Below are 23,956 nucleotides of genomic sequence, written 5' to 3' on the forward strand. Positions count from 1 at the left end.
TCTAATTTATTCTAGAGTCATTTTCATGTCACACATTTCCTTTTAGTATGCAATAATCATTTTATATATGTTATAGTCTTCTCATTCATTTTTCCATTATTATTATCCCCACATTAGCCATATAATCACATTGCCCCATATGCTGTCACAATGCCCTGAAATCCTGTTATATAAGATTTCTTTCTTAGTATTAATGGGATTCAGGGGGGCTCACAATGAAATGGTGTCAAAATTAGACATAAGGTTCTTGAGACCTTGCTATGGGCTCCAATCTCTGTCAACCTCACCTAGCAACACCCCTGATAATAGTCTACACCAAGAGCAAGTCAGAAAATCCATGCTCGAAACTGTATTTGTTCGTAAAGTGCCGTGTTCTAGTGCAGTGCATTATTGAAAACTGCATTAGCCTTACTTTTAAAGATTCTAATCATAATATTAATATGAGAAATCCACATATTAAGATGGTCGTGTGGAATAAGATACGTATCCGAAAATGAATGTTGTGAGACGTTTATTTTTTTCTTTATTTTCACTTTTACCATCATCAATGAAAAGTCCCCTACATAATAGAAATGTCCTATTTTTTTAACATTGTACTACACAATGCTTGAGATACGGAAATATAAACAGACAGAGGGTAAATGTGACCAATGGATAATAAAGTACAGTTTCAGCGCCAATAGTACAAATTTCCCATATGTTTCAAAAATAATCTGGATTAGAAATATTCAATATGTATTTTTACGTGTGAGGGGTAAAGTGAAAAAATACTCCACATAAATGCAACACATTTAAAAATCTAGCAGTAATAAAAAAAAAAAATGGGCACAATACCTCTTTAAATCATATCAAGCGCCAATAAGTCATGCAATATAATAAGTACAGTACAGTGAATAGTGAGAACATTCGCTGTGTCATCCGTTAAACCTTTCAACCTCCGTGTTTGGCAAACAAAGTATCCTGCGCTCTAATACCAATCTCTGCAGCCACCTATATCTTAACGAGGTGCTTGTGCTTATTTTCTATACTTCTGTTCGGATGGTGGTATCTGCGATTTGAAGCACAAGCACCTCATTAAGATATAGGTGGCTGGATACCACCATCCGAACATAAGTATAGAAAATAAATAAAACTGACAACACTCCACGTGTGATAATAGATCCATATTTTTTTCTTTTGTAGTATATAAAAAAACAAAAACATTTTTGGCACAACACCACCATAAGAGTGTTGAAAGCTCTGTTTATGAGCTTATGTCTACTGAAGCTCCAACGTTGAAGAGTATTATTGTCATTACCTGCATCAAGTCATCATAAAGAGAATTGAATAGAGAGAAATACATCTATATTGAAAACAATAAAAATACAAGTATTTCTTAAAGGAACACTATAGCATTAGGAATACATATGTGTATTCCTGACACTATAGGTCTAAATAGCTGTTTATAGCTGTCCCCTGGCCTCACTTACCCCCGGTTAAAAAGGTGATTTACTTACCTTTTTCCAGAGCTGTGCAGGTCAGTTTGCGGCTAGCTCTGCCCACGCTCTGCCCCTTTGGCTGCGATACAAAGGAAAGCATTGGGAGGCAAAACGCTGCATTGCATCAATCAGCATCTCCTCAGAGAATTTATGCATCTCTATGGGGAAAGATTAGTGCCTCCTTGCAGAGCGTGGAAAAAGTGAATGTCAATGCTGCACAACCCAGGAAGCCCCTCTAGGGGCCGCTTGAGTGATTGCCACTAGAGGTGTTACTAGACAGTGATGTAAACACTGCCTTTTCTCTTAAAAGGCAGTGTTTACATTAAAATGCCTTTAGGGACATGCTATTCGCACCAGAAAAACTGACTATGGTGTCCCTTTAAGTGCTTTTGTGTGAATGCTTTAAGTGATGAAACACTGAATTATCACACCCATTTTGTGGATTTTTTCTGATTCTGAGTTGAGTTAATTCTGGAATATAAACGTAGCTTTAGGGTCTTCTATTGATTACTACTTTTTTATGTTTAATAGAGTTGGCAGAGATGTTGAAGTGGAGGATTTCCAGAAATACACTGAAAAAGTTCAAATGTCTCTCTATGGTTGTCCTGTTGAAGCACCTCCAGTTCCTCTTCTTTCTAAACGTGAAAGAAACTCCTCCAAATCGAAGGACAGACAGAAAAAGAGAGTAAGTCACTGTCATGATAGGTAGGGATCTTAACTTGCAAATCCAGGAAAGCTCGACGGACAGAATGTATTACCGGTCCTTAGAGGTGGCCGTGCTTAACATTATAACAATAGCAAGAATAGTAAGAGAAGCCAAGGTCAAGGGATACAGAGAGACAACAAGACTATGAGACAAGTCAAGGGTCAATGACCACAGAGATCAGAGGTCAAACAACAAACAAAGGTCAAATACCAGAATAATCAATCATAGAAAAAATGCAGTCTCAAGCAACTAGAGATCACGACAAGACGCAGATCCCCAGGGGGGAGGGAGTGTGTTTATATAGCACGAGCGTCTGACATCATTAGAATGGCTCCAAAACATAATTGGTTTACAACACCTCAATGGTGCCATATTTTTGGCTACATTTTTAGTGTGCATAAGGATGTACACATCATTAGTCACTCAGGATTGATGCAAGGTTGGGATTTTGACTAAATGCTTTAGCCTCGCATCGATGTTGATGCTGGAATAGAGCAGAGCACAGTAGTACACTTGACATTATAATGACGCCAAGAATAGCCAGAAAATGTGATAGTTATATACATATTTGTATGTGACATATACTTTACTTATAAAATACATTCATTGATTTAATCTGATGGTAACCATTTTTTTGTATGTTTTGCATTCATAGTTTAGAAATGATAAAGGAACACATTCTTTAGCAAATATGGAATCCATGGCCATGAAAGAAGAACATGGCCCTGAAGATGTTTCTCAGTGCTCTTTGTCCAGCACTCCAAAGGCAAAATTAGGAGCGCATCTCTATGGAGGAACAGCAAATAGTCGCCAAGAATTCTATGAGATTCCTAGAGGGTTTAAACAAAAGTGAGTAGTGAATTTCTACATATTTGTAGTTTTTGCCTCTGTGTAAAATTGTATACTAATTTATTAAATTTGACAGTCAATGTGTACTTAAAAGGACACAGTAGGTACTGTAACTGCTTCATCTCATATAGAGACCCCTGATGCCATCCTTCCATTCAGTGTTAAAGCAATTTTAACCCCTTAATGACGAGTGACGGACGAGGTCCGTCACTCAGGGGATTGCCTTAATGACGAGTGACGGACCTTGTCCGTCACGTGGTAAAATTAACCCCAGATCGCGGCGATCGTGGGGTTAATGGTGATCCGGTCTGCCTCTGTATTAGAGGCAGACCGGGAGCACCGGATCGGGCTGTCCCTGTACATGTGCCCGCTCTGACAGCATGTCAGAGCGAGCACATGTGCTCTGTATACTCACTTCCGCCTCCCTGCACTTCCGGGTTCACTGTGAAGTGCAGGGAGACGGATCAGTGCTGATCCTGCCCCCTGGTGTAAAAAAAAATAAAGTACAATTAAAATCCCACCCCCCTTTACCCATTTTAATAAAAAATTAACCCCTTCCCTTCCAATTGATCACTGACTACAGTGATCAATTGGCAGGGATTACTTCTTACTATGATCTGATTTTTTTTTTTTAACCCCTGAGGGCTAATTCTTTTTTTTTTTTAACCCTCAGGGGTTAAATTTATTTTATTAATTAATTACAATATTTTAAAATTATAAATTTAGCTAGCTGGGGAGGGTGGAAGTTAGTGGGTAATTGGGGGCTTTAGTATTAGGCTAACTAGGGGTTAACGTTAAAAAAAGTTTTAAAATAAGCTTTAAAAAGTTAAAAAATTAAGTTTAAAAAAAGTTTTAATAACGTTTAACCCCTTAAGGACCAAACTTCTGGAATAAAATGGAATCATGACATGTCACACATGTCATGTGTCCTTAAGGGGTTAAGTAAAAAAAAAAACCCTTTACCCAGTCCAAATAAAAATGAACCCCTTCCCTGCCAGTCGATCACTGCCTACAGTGATAAAAATACAGATCAAAGTATTATACTGTGATCTAATTTTTTTAACCCCTGACGATTAACTTTTATTTATTTTTTAACCCTCAGGTGTTAAATTTATTTAATTAACTAATTTAAATATTGTATAATTAAATATTTTGCTAGCTGGGGTGGGTGGGAATTATGGGAAAATGGGGAATTTACTGTTAGTGCTGCTTACTGCTAGTTAGGGGTTAACGGTAAAAAAATAGCTTAGAAAAATTTTAAATCTGAAAAAAAAAATTACGAAAGTTTAGTAAACTTTAAAAACGTTTAGTAAACTTTAGTAAAAGTTTTAAAAAGTAAAAAAAGTTTTAAAAAGTAAAAAAATACATTTAATAACGCTCATTACCACTACACCTGGTACAAGCTAGCGGAAAAATTATCCCACGCTAAGGTTCAAAATATGCCTTTTGAAATACCCTGGGATGTCTTCTTTAAGAAATGGTATGGCTTTATGGGGTATTTGGATTATATAGCCTGGTAAAATACTCTAAAATGGGACATGGGCACAGCGTAAAAATGTAAAGTATGAAAAAAAATGGAATGGCTGTGTCCCAAAGGTGCCCCTCCGATGTCCACATATACCTGGCAAAGGTACATACGGGGGTATTTTTGTACTCAGCAGACATAGCTGAGCAACATATGAAGTATTATACAGTGGTAGTACACATAAGGTTTGCAAAATATACTGTGCAAACTCAGTTTGTGTGTCAAAAAGTCAGAAAAAACGCTTATTACCACTACACTTGGTACACGCTAGCGGAAAAATGATCCCACGCTAAGGTTCAAAATATGCCTTTTGAAATACCCTGGGGTGTCTACTTTAAGAAATGGTAGGCCTTTGTGGGGTAGTTTGAATTTAAAACCTGCGAAGATGCTTGGAATTTGCACATAGGCCCAGCGTCAAAATTCAAAGTTCGGTAAAAACTGATATGGCTTGGTCTCCTATATGGCACTGTAGCTTCACGAAATAGTGCCAAAGACATTCATTGGGGGTGTCTTTTTACTCAGAAGACTTAGCTGAGCATAATTTGGGGGTTTTGAACTTAGTGGCACATATGAAATATACAAAATGCCCAGCAAAAATGCAATCCGTATGTAAAAAAATGCCCCAAATTATTTGTTACCACATACTTTGGTGAAAAGTGAAAAAGTGAAAAGTGAAAAATATGGGGCATGCTAAGGCACAATATGCACCTTATGATATACCCTGGAGTGTCTACTTTTACAAATGGTAGGCCTTTGTGGGGTTTTTTTGAACAGTCAAACTGTTATAATACCCCAAATGGAAGCATAGGCTCATTAAATCCGTCTCTCAAAATTCTACTGTGAATACTGAAAAGGACAGATCTCCTATATGGCACTGTAGCTTCACGAAATAGTGCCAAAGACATACAATGGGGGTACCGTTGTACTCAGCAGAAGTAACTGAACACATAATTAAACTTTGTACAGGAATAGCACACACCAACTTTACAAAATACACATGATAAGTTCTTTGTTATAAGTTTGTGTGCGAAAACCCCCAAAAAACACAATTTAATCCAATATTTAGCAGAGGTTGGCGGTAAAATGGCTACGTAGAAAGTGTCAAAACAACCTTAGGTAAATAGCCTGTGGTGTCTACTTTATATAAATATATACTTTTGTGTGGCAATTTTGTTTTCTTTTATGGCTATTAAGCTTACAAGACAAACATACCAAATTCTAAAATCGCTCCACATTAAAAGTTTATTTTACTCCTTGTGCTTTGTGACCTGTAACTACCAAAAAAAACTTAAAATCCCAGACACATTATATATTCTGTAAATCAGAACAACTAAATTAATTTATTTTTAATTACTTTCCTTAACCTGCACTCATTGTGCACACATTATTATTGCAAAAACTGTAAATAAAAACTCATTTTTCATTTTTTTGCATTTTTTTTTATAATAAATAAGCATGTATATATATATATATATATATATATATATATATGTTACATCAAATTAAAGCCCTTTATGTCCTTTAAAAAACGGTATATAATATGCATTGGTGCAATAAATTAGTCAAATGCAAATTGCAGTTGAACGCAAACAGCAAAAAAATGCAAAAAATGCAAAAAATGCAGTTGTCATAAAGTGAAGGACAAGCTTCTGAAGCTCTGTCCTTAAGGGGTTAATGTCAAAATAGAATAATTTACATATCTTGATTTCAGTAATTCCTTGCATGTCAAACTTAACTGAGACTTTAAATGGTCAATTAGCATGGTATGTCGATTGTCAATAAGGCAGTTAGAGGCAGCAATGTACACTGACTATAAGGGGATAATACAATTTTGTTTATAAAGTTAGAGGTCCAATTTGAAGATATATGAAGATCATATAATGTAACTAAACCCCTATTATGTTTGCCTAGATAAGGTGTTTTTTAAAAAAAAAACTAATAAAATCTGTCAACATTGAAGTTGCTGTTTAGTGGATAGGTAGGTGTGCTGGATCTTGTGTATTATATATACACAGTTGAAAGAAAAAGTATGTGAACCCTTTGGAATGATATGGATTTCTGCACAAATAAAATGTGATCTGATCATCATCTAAGTCACAACAATAGACAATCACAGTCTGCTTAAACTAATAACACACAAAGAATGAAATGTTGCCATGTTTTTATTGAACACACCATGTAAACATTCACAGTGCAGGTGGAAAAAGTATGTGAACCCTTAGATTTAATAACTGGTTGAACCTCCTTTGGCAGCAATAACTTCAACCAAACGTTTCCTGTAGTTGCAGATCAGACGTGCAGAACGGTCGGGAGTAATTCTTTCATTAAATCCCAAAGTGTTGTAAAAGGAGGATAGTAAACTACACCCTGAACGTATATGTATGTGCTAAACTGAACATGGGAATTAAGTCAGGAAAGCAAACATCACTTATGCAGGTTTTTTTTTGTGGACGAGGATATTGTTAAATAAATACAATAACCTCGTTATTGCATTTTAAAATGTTTATAAGCAACCAAAAAAGGTAACATGCAATTTGTTGCAAGTCTTGGTGTTCCATTATCACTCTATAGCCAATTATACAGTATAATTGTAGGAATACTTATATTTTGGTCGCATTATCATTGTAAAGTTTATGCACGCTACTCATATATATATAAATGCATGTTTTTCAGGTCTGACAGATCTCAAGTTTCTATTAGTCTGAAAACATATTCATCTGATGGAATGATCTTCTATGTCTCTGATATAGATGAAAACAATTTTATGACTCTTTTCCTTGCCAACGGCCAACTTGTCTTTATGGTCAACATAGGACAACAGAAGCTAAAAATCTCCAGCCAGGAGAGATACAATAACGGCATGTGGCATGATGTAAGTTACAAACATGATTAAAAGTAGGTCATCTATGACTGTGATACTTAAAGTGATGGACTTCCGACTAGTGCTTGAATAACCCACTATGGCTGAAAACATTGGTACAACTATGACTGTGGCAATTTAGTGGCCCACCGAGGCTGTAAATATCAGTACAATTTGACTTACAATGTTTACAACTGTACTGAGATTCTCAACCAATTAGAAGAAGAATCATTTTCAGGGCTTCCATAAGCTTAGGGCTGTAAACATGGTAATGACAACTAAGAGCAACAAGAGTAAAGAAGAATTGTAGCACCCAGTATTATTATATATCTGAAATCAGATAATGATATATTGAATATCTAAATTAATACATTTTATTACAAAACATTTAGTCTTTTGAGCAAATATACTGTTTAATACGGCTTGGATGACACCTACGATGCTGATTAGGTGAGACTGGAAAGAAAATCCCCCTCCTCCCAAACCATTTGAGGTATAAATGTCTATATTAGGGTGACAAAATTAGATTTCCAGATGCAACTGCAGCTCCCTTGATGTTGAACAGGCTACATAGGAATTGATGTTCTAGATTCTAGAACATATGTGAGCTACATTTCAACCATCCTTGATGTATAGAATATAACTGTGCGAATCGAAACGCATAAATACTGTTTGACACACATGTAACATTAGGGGTTATACTAAATTTGTTCCAGATTCTATATTTTTTACTCATGCTTCATTTGATGTTTTCAAAATAATATGTTTATCTCACTTACAAGTTACATCATTTTTATTTTAAATTGAAATACGGTATAAAAATCTCCCAAACTAATTAAATAGACTATATTGCTATGTCTTGTATTCTGATAAATAAATATTAAAATGTATTTTGTGTGACCTTTCAAAGGTGATCTGCATCCGTGAAAGAAATAAAGGAAGATTAATAATCAACGGGCTTCGAGTCTTAGAAAACAGTCTTTCTATAGCAACTGCAAATTGGACAGTGGTCGCTCCTCTTTATGTAGGAGGAGTTGCACCTGGAAAAGCTGTAAAGAATGTGCAGGTAATGAGCTTGTATGTTGCACTTTATCTATTAGATAAATTTGTGGTGTGCTTATGGTGGATATTTTACAGAACATTTCAAAAGAAGGCAAATTATCCTTAGAAAAAAATGAAAGCTCTGACTATTAGAGAGATACATTGTCTTATTTAGATACTAGCAGAAGCTAGATAGTATATAGGAATGCAATAATATGACAATACTAGCTGCACTAGCAAATAGATGTATATCAGTTTCTCCGCTAGAAATGAGTAGCTGCACATTGAAAATAAACAGCACCTCTCCAAGAAACAAAAACGATTTGGTATCACATTAAAAAGCATATCATTTAATCTATTCATAGAACTGCCAAATTACTAGCACAGGCATAGAAGAAAATATATAATTATTTATTTTTCTTGACCTTCTAGGAAGTTTAATATTATACCATTGGCATTAATAAAGACTACAAATATAGTCCCGCAGAGCTAGATGCGTATTCTACAAATTAAAAAATGCACTTCTTTGGCTTCTTATGCTGTCTTTTGGCACTCAATACCAACATAGCTGATGTGTGTAGTGGACCCAGGGTAACCGTAACAGCCAGTCAGGAACCATTTAGGATATAAAGAGACCCATTCCCCCCAGTAACTGGACGACACACAGTCCTGGAGGTACAACAATGCTTTATTGGCCACACACGCCTTGTATGCATAACCCTGTGGAAGGGGTTTCCCACACAGACATACAAGGTCACATCCCAATATCCTCCCCCTCCCTCCCTGGGACCCTAGCACGGGATGGGACAGGGTTCCCTGTGTCCCCAAAGCCTGCCACTGAAAACACAGGGTTTCCCACTCTAGCCTCCATGGGGCCTTCTTCCCAGGAGCCTCTGTGCCTGGGAGTCCAGGCGCGGGGAAAAGGGACCATCCCCTTGTCTCCCAGATACAATAAAGCCTGCCTGCGGGAAAAGAGCTGGTCTCTTTGTCCCTGCAGGCACCGACAAGCCCGCCAAACTTGCCAGTGCCCCAGAAGTGCCAACACCAATCCCAGGGACCTTCACAACGGTACCCTCTTTGACCTGGCTCCACTTGTGAGGTCCCTGTGTGAAACCCTGCAAAGGAAGCGTCTCCTTTTGGAATATGAATGCTCCCCCAAGACGGCATTCATCTATACGAAATGGCGACCACCCAGGGGAGCACTCATTAATTACTTCCCTTGTGGTTTCACACTTATGTTGCGAGTGTGAACGTTCCAATGGGGCACCAGGGAAGTCCTCGTTCGGGAGACAAATGAGTCTGGAAACAATCCACGAATGCTCCCCCTGGCTGGTGTTCGTCTGTACGAATGGCGGCCAAGCAGTGGACCACTCATTAATTGTTTCCCTTTGCGGTTTGCGTTTTGACACCTATGTTGCAAGGTGTGAACGTTGTAACCTAACATTCTAAATGAGGTATCAGGGTGGTCCCCTTTCAGGAGGTAAATTAATTCCCTCCGTGGAAGCACTTCTGAACGGGGAGCGGGCACAATACACTACTGCAAGGGATTCTGGGTAGGCATATGCAAATGAGCTCAACAAAGAACCACATTTTTGCCTCATAATGTGGGAAAAGCAAGTCTTATGGCTTGACTGGTGTGTGTATTTGTGTTTAGCAATGTATTAACTATCCACTTACTTCAGGTGGAAGGGGTTTTCATCCACACTTTTTTCCCCACCACAACTCTTTTGGTATGTACTTTACAAGTAAGGCCAAGCCTCCATAGCAAGCCATTAGCCAACATCATGCTGATGAGTTGCATTAACTACAAAACAGCTGTCCATGAGTGATTCACTGGCTTTGCTCCTCTTCCTGAGTTGTGTTTTAAAGCTGTTGTTTACAGCAGACACATACTCCAAGGAATCCATGTATAAAGTTGAATTATGAGGCAAAAATGTGGTTCTTTGTTGAGCTCATTTGCATATGCCTACCCAGAATCCCTTGCAGTAGTGAGAGCACTGTTTAAGTGAGATTTCTGTGGGAAAAGCAAGTCTTATGGCTTGACTGGAGTGCATATTTGTGTTTAGCAATGTATTAACTATCGAAGAACTTATTGTTAGTTGGGGAAAAGGTACAAATTTTTAAATATACGGAAATATTTATAAATGTTCTGCCGTTTTTTGCTAGCACAATTTATAGATTGATTTTCCCCGTTATCACTTAAAATCCGTGATAGATACACTTTGCCACAATGTCTGTATTAATTACAAATTACTGATGCATTAACAAAACACAGTACATTAGCAGATAAAGCAAAAACAAGCAGCAATTTTGTCATTTTCTTTCACTACACTAATTTATACAAGACAGTTAACAGAAACGTTTTAATATATTGTAAATATCAGCATTACATTATAGTACTATAATTTTAATTTAAGAAACATATTAGACAGATCCGCTTTGCTTCTAAGATCCTCAGCTCTATTCTTAAGTCCAGAGCACACTTTTAGTCATTTAGTACAATATACATTTCTGAATGTGCAGATAGATCTTGTGCATTTTCTAGATGAGTTGTGTATCAAAAAGTTAAGACTAGCCACTATATACATACAGTAAAATTAAATTACTAGTGTGGAAAAGAGGAATTGGGTTGGTGTATCTTACAAACGATGTGTTAACATTACTCATTAATTAAATTTGCTCTGTTTATTATAGTTCACTGTTTAGATTCTACATTTCATGCGGCTATGGGAGGCTTAAAAATGTGCTTTTTCATCAGGCAAACTTATTTTATCAAGATGATGTTATTTCCTTAGGTCAACTCAGTGTACAGTTTCAGTGGCTGTCTCAGCAACTTGCATATAAATGGGCACTCTGTAACCTCCCAGTCCCAGACATTCGGTGTGATCCCTTGTTTCGAAGGCTCCATGGAATCTGGAACCTACTTTTCATCAGAAGGAGGATACGTGATTCTCGGTAAATTAGCTTAAGAATAAAACATTGTGAGATACTCCTTCAGTAACCCCATGTTTCACAGAAACATATGAAGCAATAGAACAAAACTCTGATCTGTTTTGCCACACAATTCCTTTACGTCCAAACAAAGCAGAAAAGCCAGAGTAAAATTAATTCCTGACCCAAACATTATAATATACTTATCAATGGCAAAGCTAATGATGTAAATCATTGAGAATTTTTCATTCATATGTTTTGTTTCTTTAAGATCTAATTTCCCAAGTCAGTTTTTTATTGTTGTAATTATTATGTCCAATTGTATCTGATCTATTTGTTTTGAGCTTTCTTATCCAACATCTGTCATTAAACCAAGCATCCCAGGTGGTTTCTTAGGTGTGCCCACCAGTTTATCGCATACATCACATAGAGGCAATAGTCAGCTGACAATCTTGCTACAAAAGAAAGGTATTTCATAACATTAAATTAGTTCTATAAGGGCACATCATGGACAAGATTAAATAAAAGGGCCCCTTTCTTTTTCGGTTATTGGTTTATATTGTTCCTTGGTCAAAGTACTGCCTAGTGATTGAGATAACTCTATATCTGTGTCAGGGTACCTGAGGTCTCTACCTCTAAGGGAGGTAGAGACTTGGTGGTTTGTCCGTCCAGGCGAGCTGTTTCCTTCGTTCCTCGCGGTCCATCCAGTCACTTAAACACCGGCCGCGAGGAATCCACGTCCTTTTCTAGCAGGACGCTCAATACGTGACGTCATGACGCTATTACGAGCGACCTGTCACTCAAGTGTCCGATATCCAATCGGTACTTGTCAGAGGCGTGCTTACCATCCAGAGCCAGGGTATTTAAGCTTACTTCTCTCTTCTGCTCATTGCCCTGTCGTGGTTCTAGCTTGTCTAGTCACTCAGTGCTCTGGTATTCTAGTTTGCTCCTTTTGGTTTTTGACTCGGCTTGTTGTACTACCCTGCTTCTCTGTTATCCCTTGACCCGGCTTGTCTCTCGCTTATCTGTCTTCCCGTTCCCTCGACCTTGGCTTGTCTCTGACTATTCTCTATTACTCTCGGTACGTTAGTCCGGCCATTCTAAGGCCCGGTATACGTACCTTTCCACTCTTTGTACTCTGCGTGTTGGATCCCTGTCCCGATCCTGACATTACGACAGGGCCAATGGATCCTGCAGGTACTAACAGTCAGCTTGGCTCTTCGGATCCCAAGTTTGACGCCATGGAGCATAGAATGGATCAGATGGCTTTGGCACTACAGGCACTATTGTCTCGTGCTAATAATCCACCTGAGGAGACACGTACTCCTTCTATTTCTCCTGCAATCTCAGGTCTAGAGGTAGCCACTGTAGGTGCTTCTTCCCGTATTACCCCACCAGTACGTTATGGCGGGTCACCGGAGAAGTGTCGTGGCTTTCTGAACCAGATTAGCATCCATTTCGAATTACAACCACGCTCTTATCCTACAGATAGAGCGAAGGTTGGATTTATTATTACTTTACTCATTGAGAAAGCTCTGAGATGGGCCAATCCTTTATGGGAGAATGATAATCCACTAGTCTATAATTATAATGCCTTTGTAGCTGCGTTTAGAAGAACTTTTGACCCTCCTGGTAGAAAGGTCAATGCAGCTAGATTACTGTTGCGCCTTAGACAGGACAATCGAACACTTGTGGATTATGCACTAGAGTTCAGATCCTTGGCGGCAGAAGTTAAGTGGAACGAACAGGCTTATATAGATGTGTTTCTGAATGGGTTATCAGATATAATTCTTGACGAGGTCGCTACTAGAGAACTCCCTGAGAATTTGGAGGATTTAATTTCTTTTATATCTCGTATTGATGAACGCTTAAGAGAGAGGCAGAACACTCGCGATAGGACCCGTAGACCCTCCTTTAAATTAGCGCCTACCTTTCAAAATTCTGAGTTCGAGGACTTACGTATTCCTGAACCTATGCAGATAGGCAGTACTCATCTCACAGAAAGGGAGAGACAGTACAGGAGAAGGGAGGGTTTATGTATGTATTGTGGAGTCAGAGGTCATTTACGCCTAAATTGTCCCAATCGTTCGGGAAACGCTCGCACCTAAGTTTCTCTAGAGGACAGGCCTTGGGTGTTTCTACTTTGTCCTCTATTCACAACTACAAAGAACTCAGGCTTCTGTTACCCGTTTCTTTAAAGTGGGAGAAGGGAGTAGTTAAGACTATGGCACTAATCGATTCTGGAGCTGCGGAGAGCTTTATAGATCAGGGTTTTGCTGCCAAGCATGCTATTCCATCCCAGTTAAAAGAGACACCACTGGCTGTTGAGGCCATTGATGGTAGACCGTTACTTGAGCCTGTTATTTTCCATGAGACCATACCGATTAACTTAACTGTTGGCATCCTACATAGAGAGGACATATCCTTACTGCTCATTTCTTCTCCGTCTATTCCCGTAGTCCTGGGGTACTCCTGGTTGAGGAGACATAACCCTATTATTAATTGGGAGTCAGGGGAGATAGTTTCGTGGGGACAGAATTGTCAAGGAAAATGCTTGCGGAAGGTCTCACCTCTCGGATTAACCAACACATCGGCTAACTCTGACAATCCTACAGAGACACAAATTCCGCCTCAGTATCTAGATTTAAAGGCAGTATTTGACAAAAAGAAAGCCGACACCTTACCCCCACACAGGTCCTTTGATTGCAAAATTAACCTACTCCCTGGTACCATGCCCCCCAGAGGTCATGTGTACCCATTATCCACGAAAGAGAACTCAGTTCTAGAGGAGTATATTCACGAAAATTTAGACAAGGGATTCATTAGGAGGTCCTCCTCCCCTGCCGGGGCTGGATTTTTTTTTGTTCAAAAGAAGGATGGTTCTTTGAGACCTTGCATTGATTATCGAGGCCTAAATAAGATAACCATTAAAAATGCCTACCCGATTCCCTTGATCACCGAACTCTTCGATCGTTTGAAGGGCTCTACGATTTTCACCAAGTTAGACCTCAGAGGGGCATATAACTTGGTGAGAATCCAGCAGGGACATGAGTGGATGACGGCTTTCAATACTCGCTATGGCCACTATGAATATACAGTTATGCCTTTTGGGTTATGCAATGCTCCAGCTGTTTTCCAGGATCTGATAAATGAGGTCCTTAGGGAATTTCAGCAAGATTGCGTCATTGTATACCTAGATGATATACTTATACATTCTAGTGAGATTGAGACTCATCACAAGCAAGTCAGGAGGGTTTTGCACAAGCTTCTCCAGCATGGCTTGTACTGCAAGTTGGAGAAATGTAGCTTTGATCAAACCCAGGTAACCTTTCTCGGCTATGTGATCTCTGGGGAAGGATTTAAGATGGATCCGGATAAACTCCAGTCCATTCTAGAGTGGCCTTTACCCAAAGGTCTTAAAGCCGTACAGAGATTTATTGGTTTTTCCAATTATTATAGGCGCTTTATTAAGGGCTATTCTTCAATTATCGCACCTATCACTAATATGACCAAACAGGGGGCTGATACTAAGAATTGGACTACTGAAGCTCTTCTTGCGTTCAAAACTCTCAAGGAGCTTTTCGCTTCCGCTCCAATTTTAGTTCACCCCGACACTTCCCTGCCTTTTCTACTTGAGGTAGACGCATCTGAGACTGGTTTAGGTGCTGTCTTATCTCAAAGGTTGGGTGTTGATAAACCATTACATCCATGTGGATTTTTCTCTAAAAAATTGTCCGGTACTGAAAGCAGATATGACATTGGTGACAGAGAATTACTAGCGGTTATCAAGGCTTTGAAAGAGTGGAGACATTTATTGGAAGGTACTTTACATCCCGTTACCATTCTAACAGACCACAAAAACTTGTCTTATATCGGAGAGGCCAAGCGTTTGTCGTCCAGGCAGGCTCGTTGGTCGTTGTTTCTTACCCATTTCAATTACGTTCTGACTTACAGACCTGGCTCAAAGAATTCTAAAGCCGATGCGCTATCTCGCCAATTCGAGCCTTCTGTTTCAGTTGAACCACTTTTGTCCTCCATTGTACCCAAATGCAATATTATTGCTAATACCAGTCTTAAAATTCATTCTCCGCTACTTGACCAGATCCTGAAGTCACAACATCTAGCTCCCGGAGACACTCCTGAGGGAAGAAACTTTGTTCCTCCTGAACTTCAACTGGAGCTCTTACAATGTTTTCACGAAAGTAAAATAGCTGGTCATCCTGGTATTCGCAAGACATACTCTCTGATATCCAAGGATTTCTGGTGGTCTTCACTTCGAAAAGATATTGAGGAGTTCGTCGCAGCTTGTGAGACTTGTGCCAAGACTAAACTACCTCATGCATCTCCATGTGGCCTGTTACACCCCTTGGACATTCCTGAGAAACCTTGGTCCTGTCTGTCCATAGACTTTATCGTTGATTTACCTGCTTCCAAGAGACAGACTGTTATTCTCACGGTGGTGGATAGATTTACTAAGATGGCTCATTTCGTGCCATTACCCAAACTTCCGACTTCCCCTGAATTGGCGGAGATTTTTGCGAGAGAGGTTTTTCGCCTACATGGGATTCCTTCGGAGATTGTTTCTGATAGAGGTTCTCAATTTGTCTCACGTTTCTGGAGATCCTTTTGTTCTCAAATGGGCATCAAATTGAACTTCTCCTCTGCCTATCACCCTCAGTCTAACGGAGCTGCTGAACGTACCAATCAAAAGATTGAACAGTATCTACGTTGCTTTGTTTCCGAACACCAGGACGATTGGGTCGGTCTGATTCCTTGGGCGGAGTTCGCACACAATAACCTTGTTTGTGATTCAACTCGCTCTAGCCCTTTCTTCATGAACTATGGCTTTCATCCTTCGATTTTTCCTTCGGTTTCCTCTTCTCAGGGGATACCGTCGGTTGATGATCATGTCGCCAACCTGAAGAAATTATGGGATCAGACTCGATAAATTCTGTTACATAGTTCTTCGTTGTTCAAGAAACACGCTGACAAACATAGAAGAGCGGCTCCTGTTTTTGTTCCTGGGGATAGGGTATGGTTGAGTACTAAGAATATTCGCCTAAAAGTCCCATCTATGAAATTTGCTCCTCGCTACATAGGTCCTTACAGGGTTCTCACTCGCATCAATCCGGTTGCGTATCGCCTTGCTCTGCCACCTGCCTTACGCATTCCTAACTCTTTTCATGTATCCTTGTTGAAACCCCTTATTTGCAACAAATTCTCCTCTAAGGTCTCCTCGCCTCGCCCTGTTCAGGTGGAGGGTCGGGAGGAGTACGAGGTCAGCTCCATCATTGATTCCAGAATCTCAAGGGGAAAATTGCAATATCTGGTCAACTGGAGGGGATATGGTCCTGAGGAGAGGAGTTGGGTACCTCAGGAGGATGTTCATGCTTCTCGCCTTCGCAGAGCATTTCACCTCCGCTTCCCATCTCGCCCCGGTTCCTTCCGCCCGGTGGGCGTATCTGAGAGGGGGGGTACTGTCAGGGTACCTGAGGTCTCTACCTCTAAGGGAGGTAGAGACTTGGTGGTTTGTCCGTCCAGGCGAGCTGTTTCCTTCGTTCCTCGCGGTCCATCCAGTCACTTAAACACCGGCCGCGAGGAATCCACGTCCTTTTCTAGCAGGACGCTCAATACGTGACGTCATGACGCTATTACGAGCGACCTGTCACTCAAGTGTCCGATATCCAATCGGTACTTGTCAGAGGCGTGCTTACCATCCAGAGCCAGGGTATTTAAGCTTACTTCTCTCTTCTGCTCATTGCCCTGTCGTGGTTCTAGCTTGTCTAGTCACTCAGTGCTCTGGTATTCTAGTTTGCTCCTTTTGGTTTTTGACTCGGCTTGTTGTACTACCCTGCTTCTCTGTTATCCCTTGACCCGGCTTGTCTCTCGCTTATCTGTCTTCCCGTTCCCTCGACCTTGGCTTGTCTCTGACTATTCTCTATTACTCTCGGTACGTTAGTCCGGCCATTCTAAGGCCCGGTATACGTACCTTTCCACTCTTTGTACTCTGCGTGTTGGATCCCTGTCCCGATCCTGACAATCTGTTCTTGAGTGGTCATTTCATAACCTAAGCAGACATATTTGCGTTATAGTGCACAGCTTGTAATATTCTTTACATGAAGCTTTAATGCTCAATTAATTGTGAGCATAACTGCAGATCAATATGATAAAATCTATTTTCTGTATATATAATTTTATAATCGAAGATGAGTAAGATATAAACAATTCACCACAAAGTTGGTTGTTCACAAAAAAAAAAGCTAAGTGAAAAACTATGTTAGAGCTGGGAAAAATGCAATTCTCCAAAATTGCCAACTTATTGAATTGAATTTAAAAGGCTGATAATCAGAGTATTGCCACGATTCAGTTGTTTAGTGCATGTAACCCTGAAGTCTTTATCCTGAACTAATGTCATATAAACTACAGCCAGGAGGAAACATAGTCCGTAAGTACAGGGATAAGTCCTCCCTGAAACTCTAATTGTTCAATAAAGCTGCAATTATCCTCAGTTTTGTCTAAGTCCTAAAACAGAAAGAACTAATCTCAGTGACATGGGCACATTCTCTACATGCGTTTTAAGCGGGATAAATCTGGACACACTGTAAGCTGAGACTTAGTTATAAATGTATTAGCGGATCAGACGCTCTGAGTGTTTCACCTTTCATTAAGTACCGTACCTTGATTCACTGCTAGGAATCCTAGAGGCTTATGTGAAAAAACAGGAAAGTTGATGGTATTAATTTCATGCCTGTATTGTGTATGTGTGGTGTTTGTGAAAACATGATGGTTATTGCCTTTGTTTCTATTCAATGAATAGCAGGAATGTATGACTTAAAGGAACCATGTAAGCCACATAACCACTATACCATTTAGAAGTGGTTCGACAAAAGAAGACCCTCCTCAGCAACATTTTGTTTTAAAACAAAGCAAGTAAATATCAGATATACAGGGTATGATAAACATTGCATAAAGGAACAAAAATTGTAAAATCACACATATTGAGTTTTGTAAAAATATGGCTTTGGGAATTGGAGCTGAAGAAATTATAAGGCTTCCACGTTATCAAAATGTACACTTTCATATTATCATTATAATTTCTCTCCAACTTGGATGGCATCGATAGACTGCATGTGCTGGGCTACATTTTTATTATCAGTGCAAATGTGATTTAATGTCTTCTGGCCCATAACTGTAAATGGAAGAATTTCAGTAACATATGTCAAGCTTTGCTCTTTTATTTAAATGTTTACTCCAAGCATCACAATCACAGTTCCTTGGTGAGGGGGCAATCTGTTTAGCTGTCATTTGCCACTTACCTGGGTCTTGCTGTGTGTCCAGCCTCAAATTAAGGCAATTGATCATCATATGACTTCTGCAGAGCTCATTCATTGGTAGAAAGCTTGAACTGATCACTCTCAATGAATGAACTTCTGTGCATAGAAATATTCCCAGAATTTACATTAGCCAACCTAGAACTTTTGTTCTGGGCTGGCTAATGACGTACACATTATGTTGATGGAGGGGGAGTTATACCTCCAGCAGCAATATAAAATATCTCCGTGTCATACTCAAATGCTTAACAGACAGACTCAAAGCACCATGAACACAAAATATCACTATATCTACAAAGGATTTCACGTACAAAGGATTTCATGTAAAAATATATTTGAAGCACGTTTTGTTCACAGATTTTTAAAATATGTAACGTGTAGATGCTTAGCAGTTATGAAGTAGTCTATGGGCCACCTGACCAGCAATTGTTTACATCATGCTTTATAGATCAGCCATTCAATACAGGAGTAAAATTTGAGTTGGTCTTTGAAGTCCGCCCCAGAAGTAACTCTGGGATTTTGATTCACGTTCAAAATGGAAATCAAGACTACCTGAACATGCACATCAAAGAAGGACAGGTAGTCTAAACAAAACCTATTAATTGCCTATGTGTGCTTTTATTGCCATTTTTTTTTTTTCTTTTTTCATAGTTCCTTATATGTAAATGTTCAATTGTTTTGCATAAATGCATTTATTTTAATACTTTTGTTTTCCTGTAGTTATTGCAATTATTGCTGTATGTCCATCATTTAATTCATAGAAGTATATTATTATATAATTGCTTTCCACTTGACTTGCAGTTATCATTCAACATTATTCTGAGTGACTCGAAAATTAAGAACTACCCGTAAACCTTCAAAATACTTAATGTTAGCTAATGAAGAGAATAGTCTAACATAAAGCATTATACATTTAAATGGGTTGGGTTCTGACTTACCATGCAGTATTACAATCCTAAAAGGACACTCCTGGCACCATGACTACATCATCTCATTGAAATGGTTATGATGGCTTTAGTGTTAAACCATTCTCGAAAGGTCTGACACTGAAATAGAGTACTTGCCCCCCCGGGGTTCCACTCCACACTGGAGTTATGGCTGATGCAGAATGTTATCCTCACCTACTCATACAAGCAATGGGTGTCAGTGTTAGGCTAAGAGCACTCAATTCACTAACGGCCACACTTTGCTGCTTAGGCTAATACAGAAGCATTAACACTCATTCAGTGTTATACTGCTCAATAACAATTTAAAACTGAAAAATGGTAAGGCACCAGGGACTCCAGTCTCCATAAGCACTTAAATGAGATGGAGTGGTTATTGTGCCTATAATGTTCCAATCTATTCTATCTACATTCAGGAGAAGAGTTTAAATGTTTAATATAAACCATATTAAACCATAATTTCTAGCAATTTAAATAATCGGAGGGGCTCTTTTGTTTTTGGGCCTGGGTAAGAGTGCATTGTGCAATATCAATGAGAACATATATTTGGCTTCATTGTAATGTTTTATTTATGTAGTAGAGAAACGTATTTACATCAAAAATATATTGTTTTGTGGTTACTTGTGATATATGTAGTGGAGCTGCAATATTCACATCAATATCTCCGCTGGTAGACTGGTAAAATATCCAGGAGAAGCGTAGTTCAGCATTACTGTCCCAATTCCCCAATAACCGGACGATACACAGTTGTGGGAGTCAACTGGTTTTTATTGAGCCACAGCTTGCTCTTATACAATTCCCCATGCAAGGGGTTTCTTTAATTACATTCCAGGGGTTTTCCACTGGTTGACCTTGTTGGGGACAGGGGACAAAGTAAAATTTCCCAGATTCCTCCTCTGTACTTTTGAGTTAATTGGGTAAGGGGAACGAATATACGAACTGATAGAAGTTCAGCAGTGTTCGCGCCGTCGAGTGTCCGCTTCTAGTTCCATGCACTCGACGACCAAACACTGCTCTCTGTTCGTGAACGTAACATGGCCACCGCCACGTGTTCGGTCATACGAATGACGGCCACCCATGCGATCACTTAGAATATTGTGGTTTTTAGTGTGAACCCCATCAATTGGAGGCACACAGCTCCCCTGGGTGGTCTCACTGTTCGTTAGTTGGTTCGACCAACGAACAATATGCCTTTAGTCTGTTCAGGGACCCCAAATTGTCGAACCAACTCAGTCTTAAATATAAATAGGTGGCTAGTTTTGCCACAATATAACTACCTTGTACAGTTCTAAATACATTTGAATATTATTTGTTAAGAAAAAACCTTACTTGCAGTGCGCTATCAATTAATACATTGTGTCAACTACAGTAAAAAAATATATATGTAATTATATATTTGTAATTTACTTTGTATATCTTGTATATGCTTATAGGTAATTGTGAAAGTGAAAAATTCTAATAATGAGTTCTCCACAAATGTCATACCAAAACAGAATCTGTGTGACGGGCAGTGGCACAGAATTGCAGGTGTGTAAGAAATACCTTGAACAGAATTGTTCTGTTCAATTGTTGTCCACATAAGATAGTCACCATAGAAACATAGAATGTGACAGCAGATAAGAACAATTCGGCCCATCTAGTCTGCCCAATTTTCTAAATACTTTCATTAGTCTCTGGCCTTATCTTATAGTTACGATGGCCGTATGCCTGATTCTCGCAGGCTTAAACTCCTTGACTGTGTTAACCTCTACCACGTCAGCTGGAAGACTATTCCATGCATCCACTACCCTCTCAGTAAAGTAATACTTCCTGATATTATCGTTAAACCTTTGCCCCTCTAATTTATGTCCTCTTGTTGTGGTAGTGTTTCTTCTTTTAAATATAGTCTCCTCCTTTAATGTGTTGATTCCCTTTATGTATTTAAATGTTTCTATCATATCCCCCCTGTCTCGCCTTTCCTCCAAGCTATACATGTTTATGTTCCTTTAACCTTTCCTTGTAAGTTTTATCCTGCAATCCATGAACCAGTTTAGAAGCACCAAACTGCTTTTTTTTAGTGATCATTACCCCTCTTACACAAACCTTCTGAAATGTTTACACAAAGTAACAGGTAGGCTATGACATTATCCTAGGAATATGCAATAAAAAAAATCACAACAATGTATTAACTAGGATTTAGAGCACAACTTTTGATGCAATAATCTACCTTCTCAAGCTGATTAACTTTTTGGAACTTTTGTTGTAGTGATAAGAGATTCCAATGTGGTGCAACTTGATGTAGATTCTGAGATCAATCACGTTGTGGGTTCTGTTGACAGCAAGCTTTTCAACCTTAAAGAACCTGTATTTGTTGGAGGTGTCCCAGGTAAGATATGCTAAAAAATATTACAATTATTATTTATTTACCTACACTGCTTAGATAATGTTGAACATTGAAATGAATCATAGATATAAAATGACCTTCTTATGCCCAGGAGTGGGGATGAAAAGAGCAGAGGTCACATTTGGCTTTAGCAAATTCCATAGTTAAAGGCAGAGGGAGGATGGATGTATTACATCATTTTTCAACATCTTGTCTGCACCTCACAACAACATGGGGCAAGAATATTAGCCCTCCTGCTTTATGATTGACACTAGTTATAAACAGGGTTATGTTGGTTGCAGAGCTTACAGGATTCCTGCGACTCAGCAACCCGTTTACAACAACACCACTTAAAGGAACACTATAGTCACCTAAATTACTTTAGCTAAATAAAGCAGTTTTATTGTATAGATCATTCCCCTGCAATTTCACTGCTCAATTCACTGTCATTTAGGAGTTAAATCACTTTGTTTCTGTTTATGCAGCCCTAGCCACACCTCCCCTGGCTATGATTGACAGAGCCTGCATGAAAAAACAAACTGGTTTCACTTTCAAACAGATGTAATTAACCTTAAATAATTGTATCTCAATCTCTAAATTGAACTTTAATCACATACAGTAGGCTCTTGCAGGGTCTAGCAAGCTATTTACATAGCAGGGGATAAGAAAATCTTAATTAAACAGAACTTGCAATAAAGAAAGCCTAAATAGGGCTCTCTTTACAGGAAGTGTTTATGGAAGGCTGTGCAAGTCACATGCAGGGAGGTGTGACTAAGGTTCATAAACAAAAGGATTTAACTTCTAAATGGCAGAGGATTGAGCGGTGAGGCTGCAGGGGCATGTTCTATACACCAAAACTGCTTCATTAAGCTAAAGTTGTTCAGGTGACTATAGTGTCCCTTTAATAAATCCTTACCTAACAATTTAAGAACTAAACAGCTGGAGGAGTGCAATAAAAGTCCAGGAAAAATGGTTCAATGGTATTTTGCCATCTCGGATCATGTAATTGAATGTTTTCTGTTACTCAGCTAATAATCAATAGTGTATGTACGGGCTTGGTAGAAGCAGTTGTCTTGAATAACCTATAAAAAGTTATTGGAGATCGTTTTAAATTGGGTTTTTACTATCATTTGGATCGAAAGCAGAAATATATATGTATGAAAGGCTGAACTTGACTCCTGTTTTCAGTTTATTTTACAATTAAATATTTCAAATGGGGTTGTCATGTTTTGTCTGCTGGTGCCTCTGTAAATGAAAATATAACATTCTATTTGGTTTTAAAATAAATAACTTGATATATGTATAATTCTCAATATTATATTGATATGCATTACTAATTTTAAATACTCATATTTTTTCTTCTTCCAAACCCAGATTCAATACTTCCACCAAGCTTGACTACGCGAAATTCTTTTACTGGTTGCTTGCGCAATTTTGTCATTGACCAACAGCCAGTGAGCTTCAATAAAGCGTCCCTTGTGAGTGGTGCGGTTAGCATCAATACCTGCCCTGCGGCATAACTGCTCACTGTGTACAACAAAAACATGACAATAAATGTAAAATTTACTTAAGATTACTGGTTTCAATGTCTATGTACAAAAAAAATAAGTGTGTTTATAAATAACATTTTACGTTCACAAATTTGAGCCACATTTAACCATGAGATTTTACAGTCATCTATACAAAGGTCTGTGCGAATGGAAAGTCCCTTATTGCAACTATGTATGTTATACAATTATGCAAATAATGGCTTCAATAACGGTAACAGATATATAAATACAGGCATATATACAAATCGATAAAGGAGTAAGAGTTCTAACCGCAGACGTCACATAGCATAGAAACATTATGTTCTATTTTACCTTAGATAAACACTGCCAGATGTTGCAGTTATTGCTGCCTTATGTATATTAAACCCGTTTAGTTTAG

At 38.8% G+C, this 23,956-nt stretch overlaps 1 protein-coding gene across 1 annotated transcript in view; it reads left to right on the top strand.

Annotated features, from left to right (window-relative positions):
* Window positions 1-23,598, top strand: part of LAMA4 (laminin subunit alpha 4) — a 139,587-nt gene extending 115,989 nt beyond the window's left edge. Inside the window, exons 32-40 of the mRNA XM_063443504.1 lie at window positions 2,010-2,163; window positions 2,840-3,033; window positions 7,232-7,430; window positions 8,329-8,484; window positions 11,255-11,414; window positions 19,170-19,300; window positions 21,099-21,192; window positions 21,911-22,030; window positions 23,402-23,598. Coding sequence (XP_063299574.1) covers window positions 2,010-2,163; window positions 2,840-3,033; window positions 7,232-7,430; window positions 8,329-8,484; window positions 11,255-11,414; window positions 19,170-19,300; window positions 21,099-21,192; window positions 21,911-22,030; window positions 23,402-23,547 — 1,354 coding nt within the window. The 3' untranslated portion in view covers window positions 23,548-23,598. The remainder of the gene's footprint in view (window positions 1-2,009; window positions 2,164-2,839; window positions 3,034-7,231; window positions 7,431-8,328; window positions 8,485-11,254; window positions 11,415-19,169; window positions 19,301-21,098; window positions 21,193-21,910; window positions 22,031-23,401) is intronic.
* Window positions 23,599-23,956: the final 358 nt, after the last annotated feature.

This window comes from Pelobates fuscus, chromosome 2 (assembly GCF_036172605.1).
Source record: "Pelobates fuscus isolate aPelFus1 chromosome 2, aPelFus1.pri, whole genome shotgun sequence".
NCBI classification, from domain to species: Eukaryota; Metazoa; Chordata; class Amphibia; order Anura; family Pelobatidae; genus Pelobates; species Pelobates fuscus.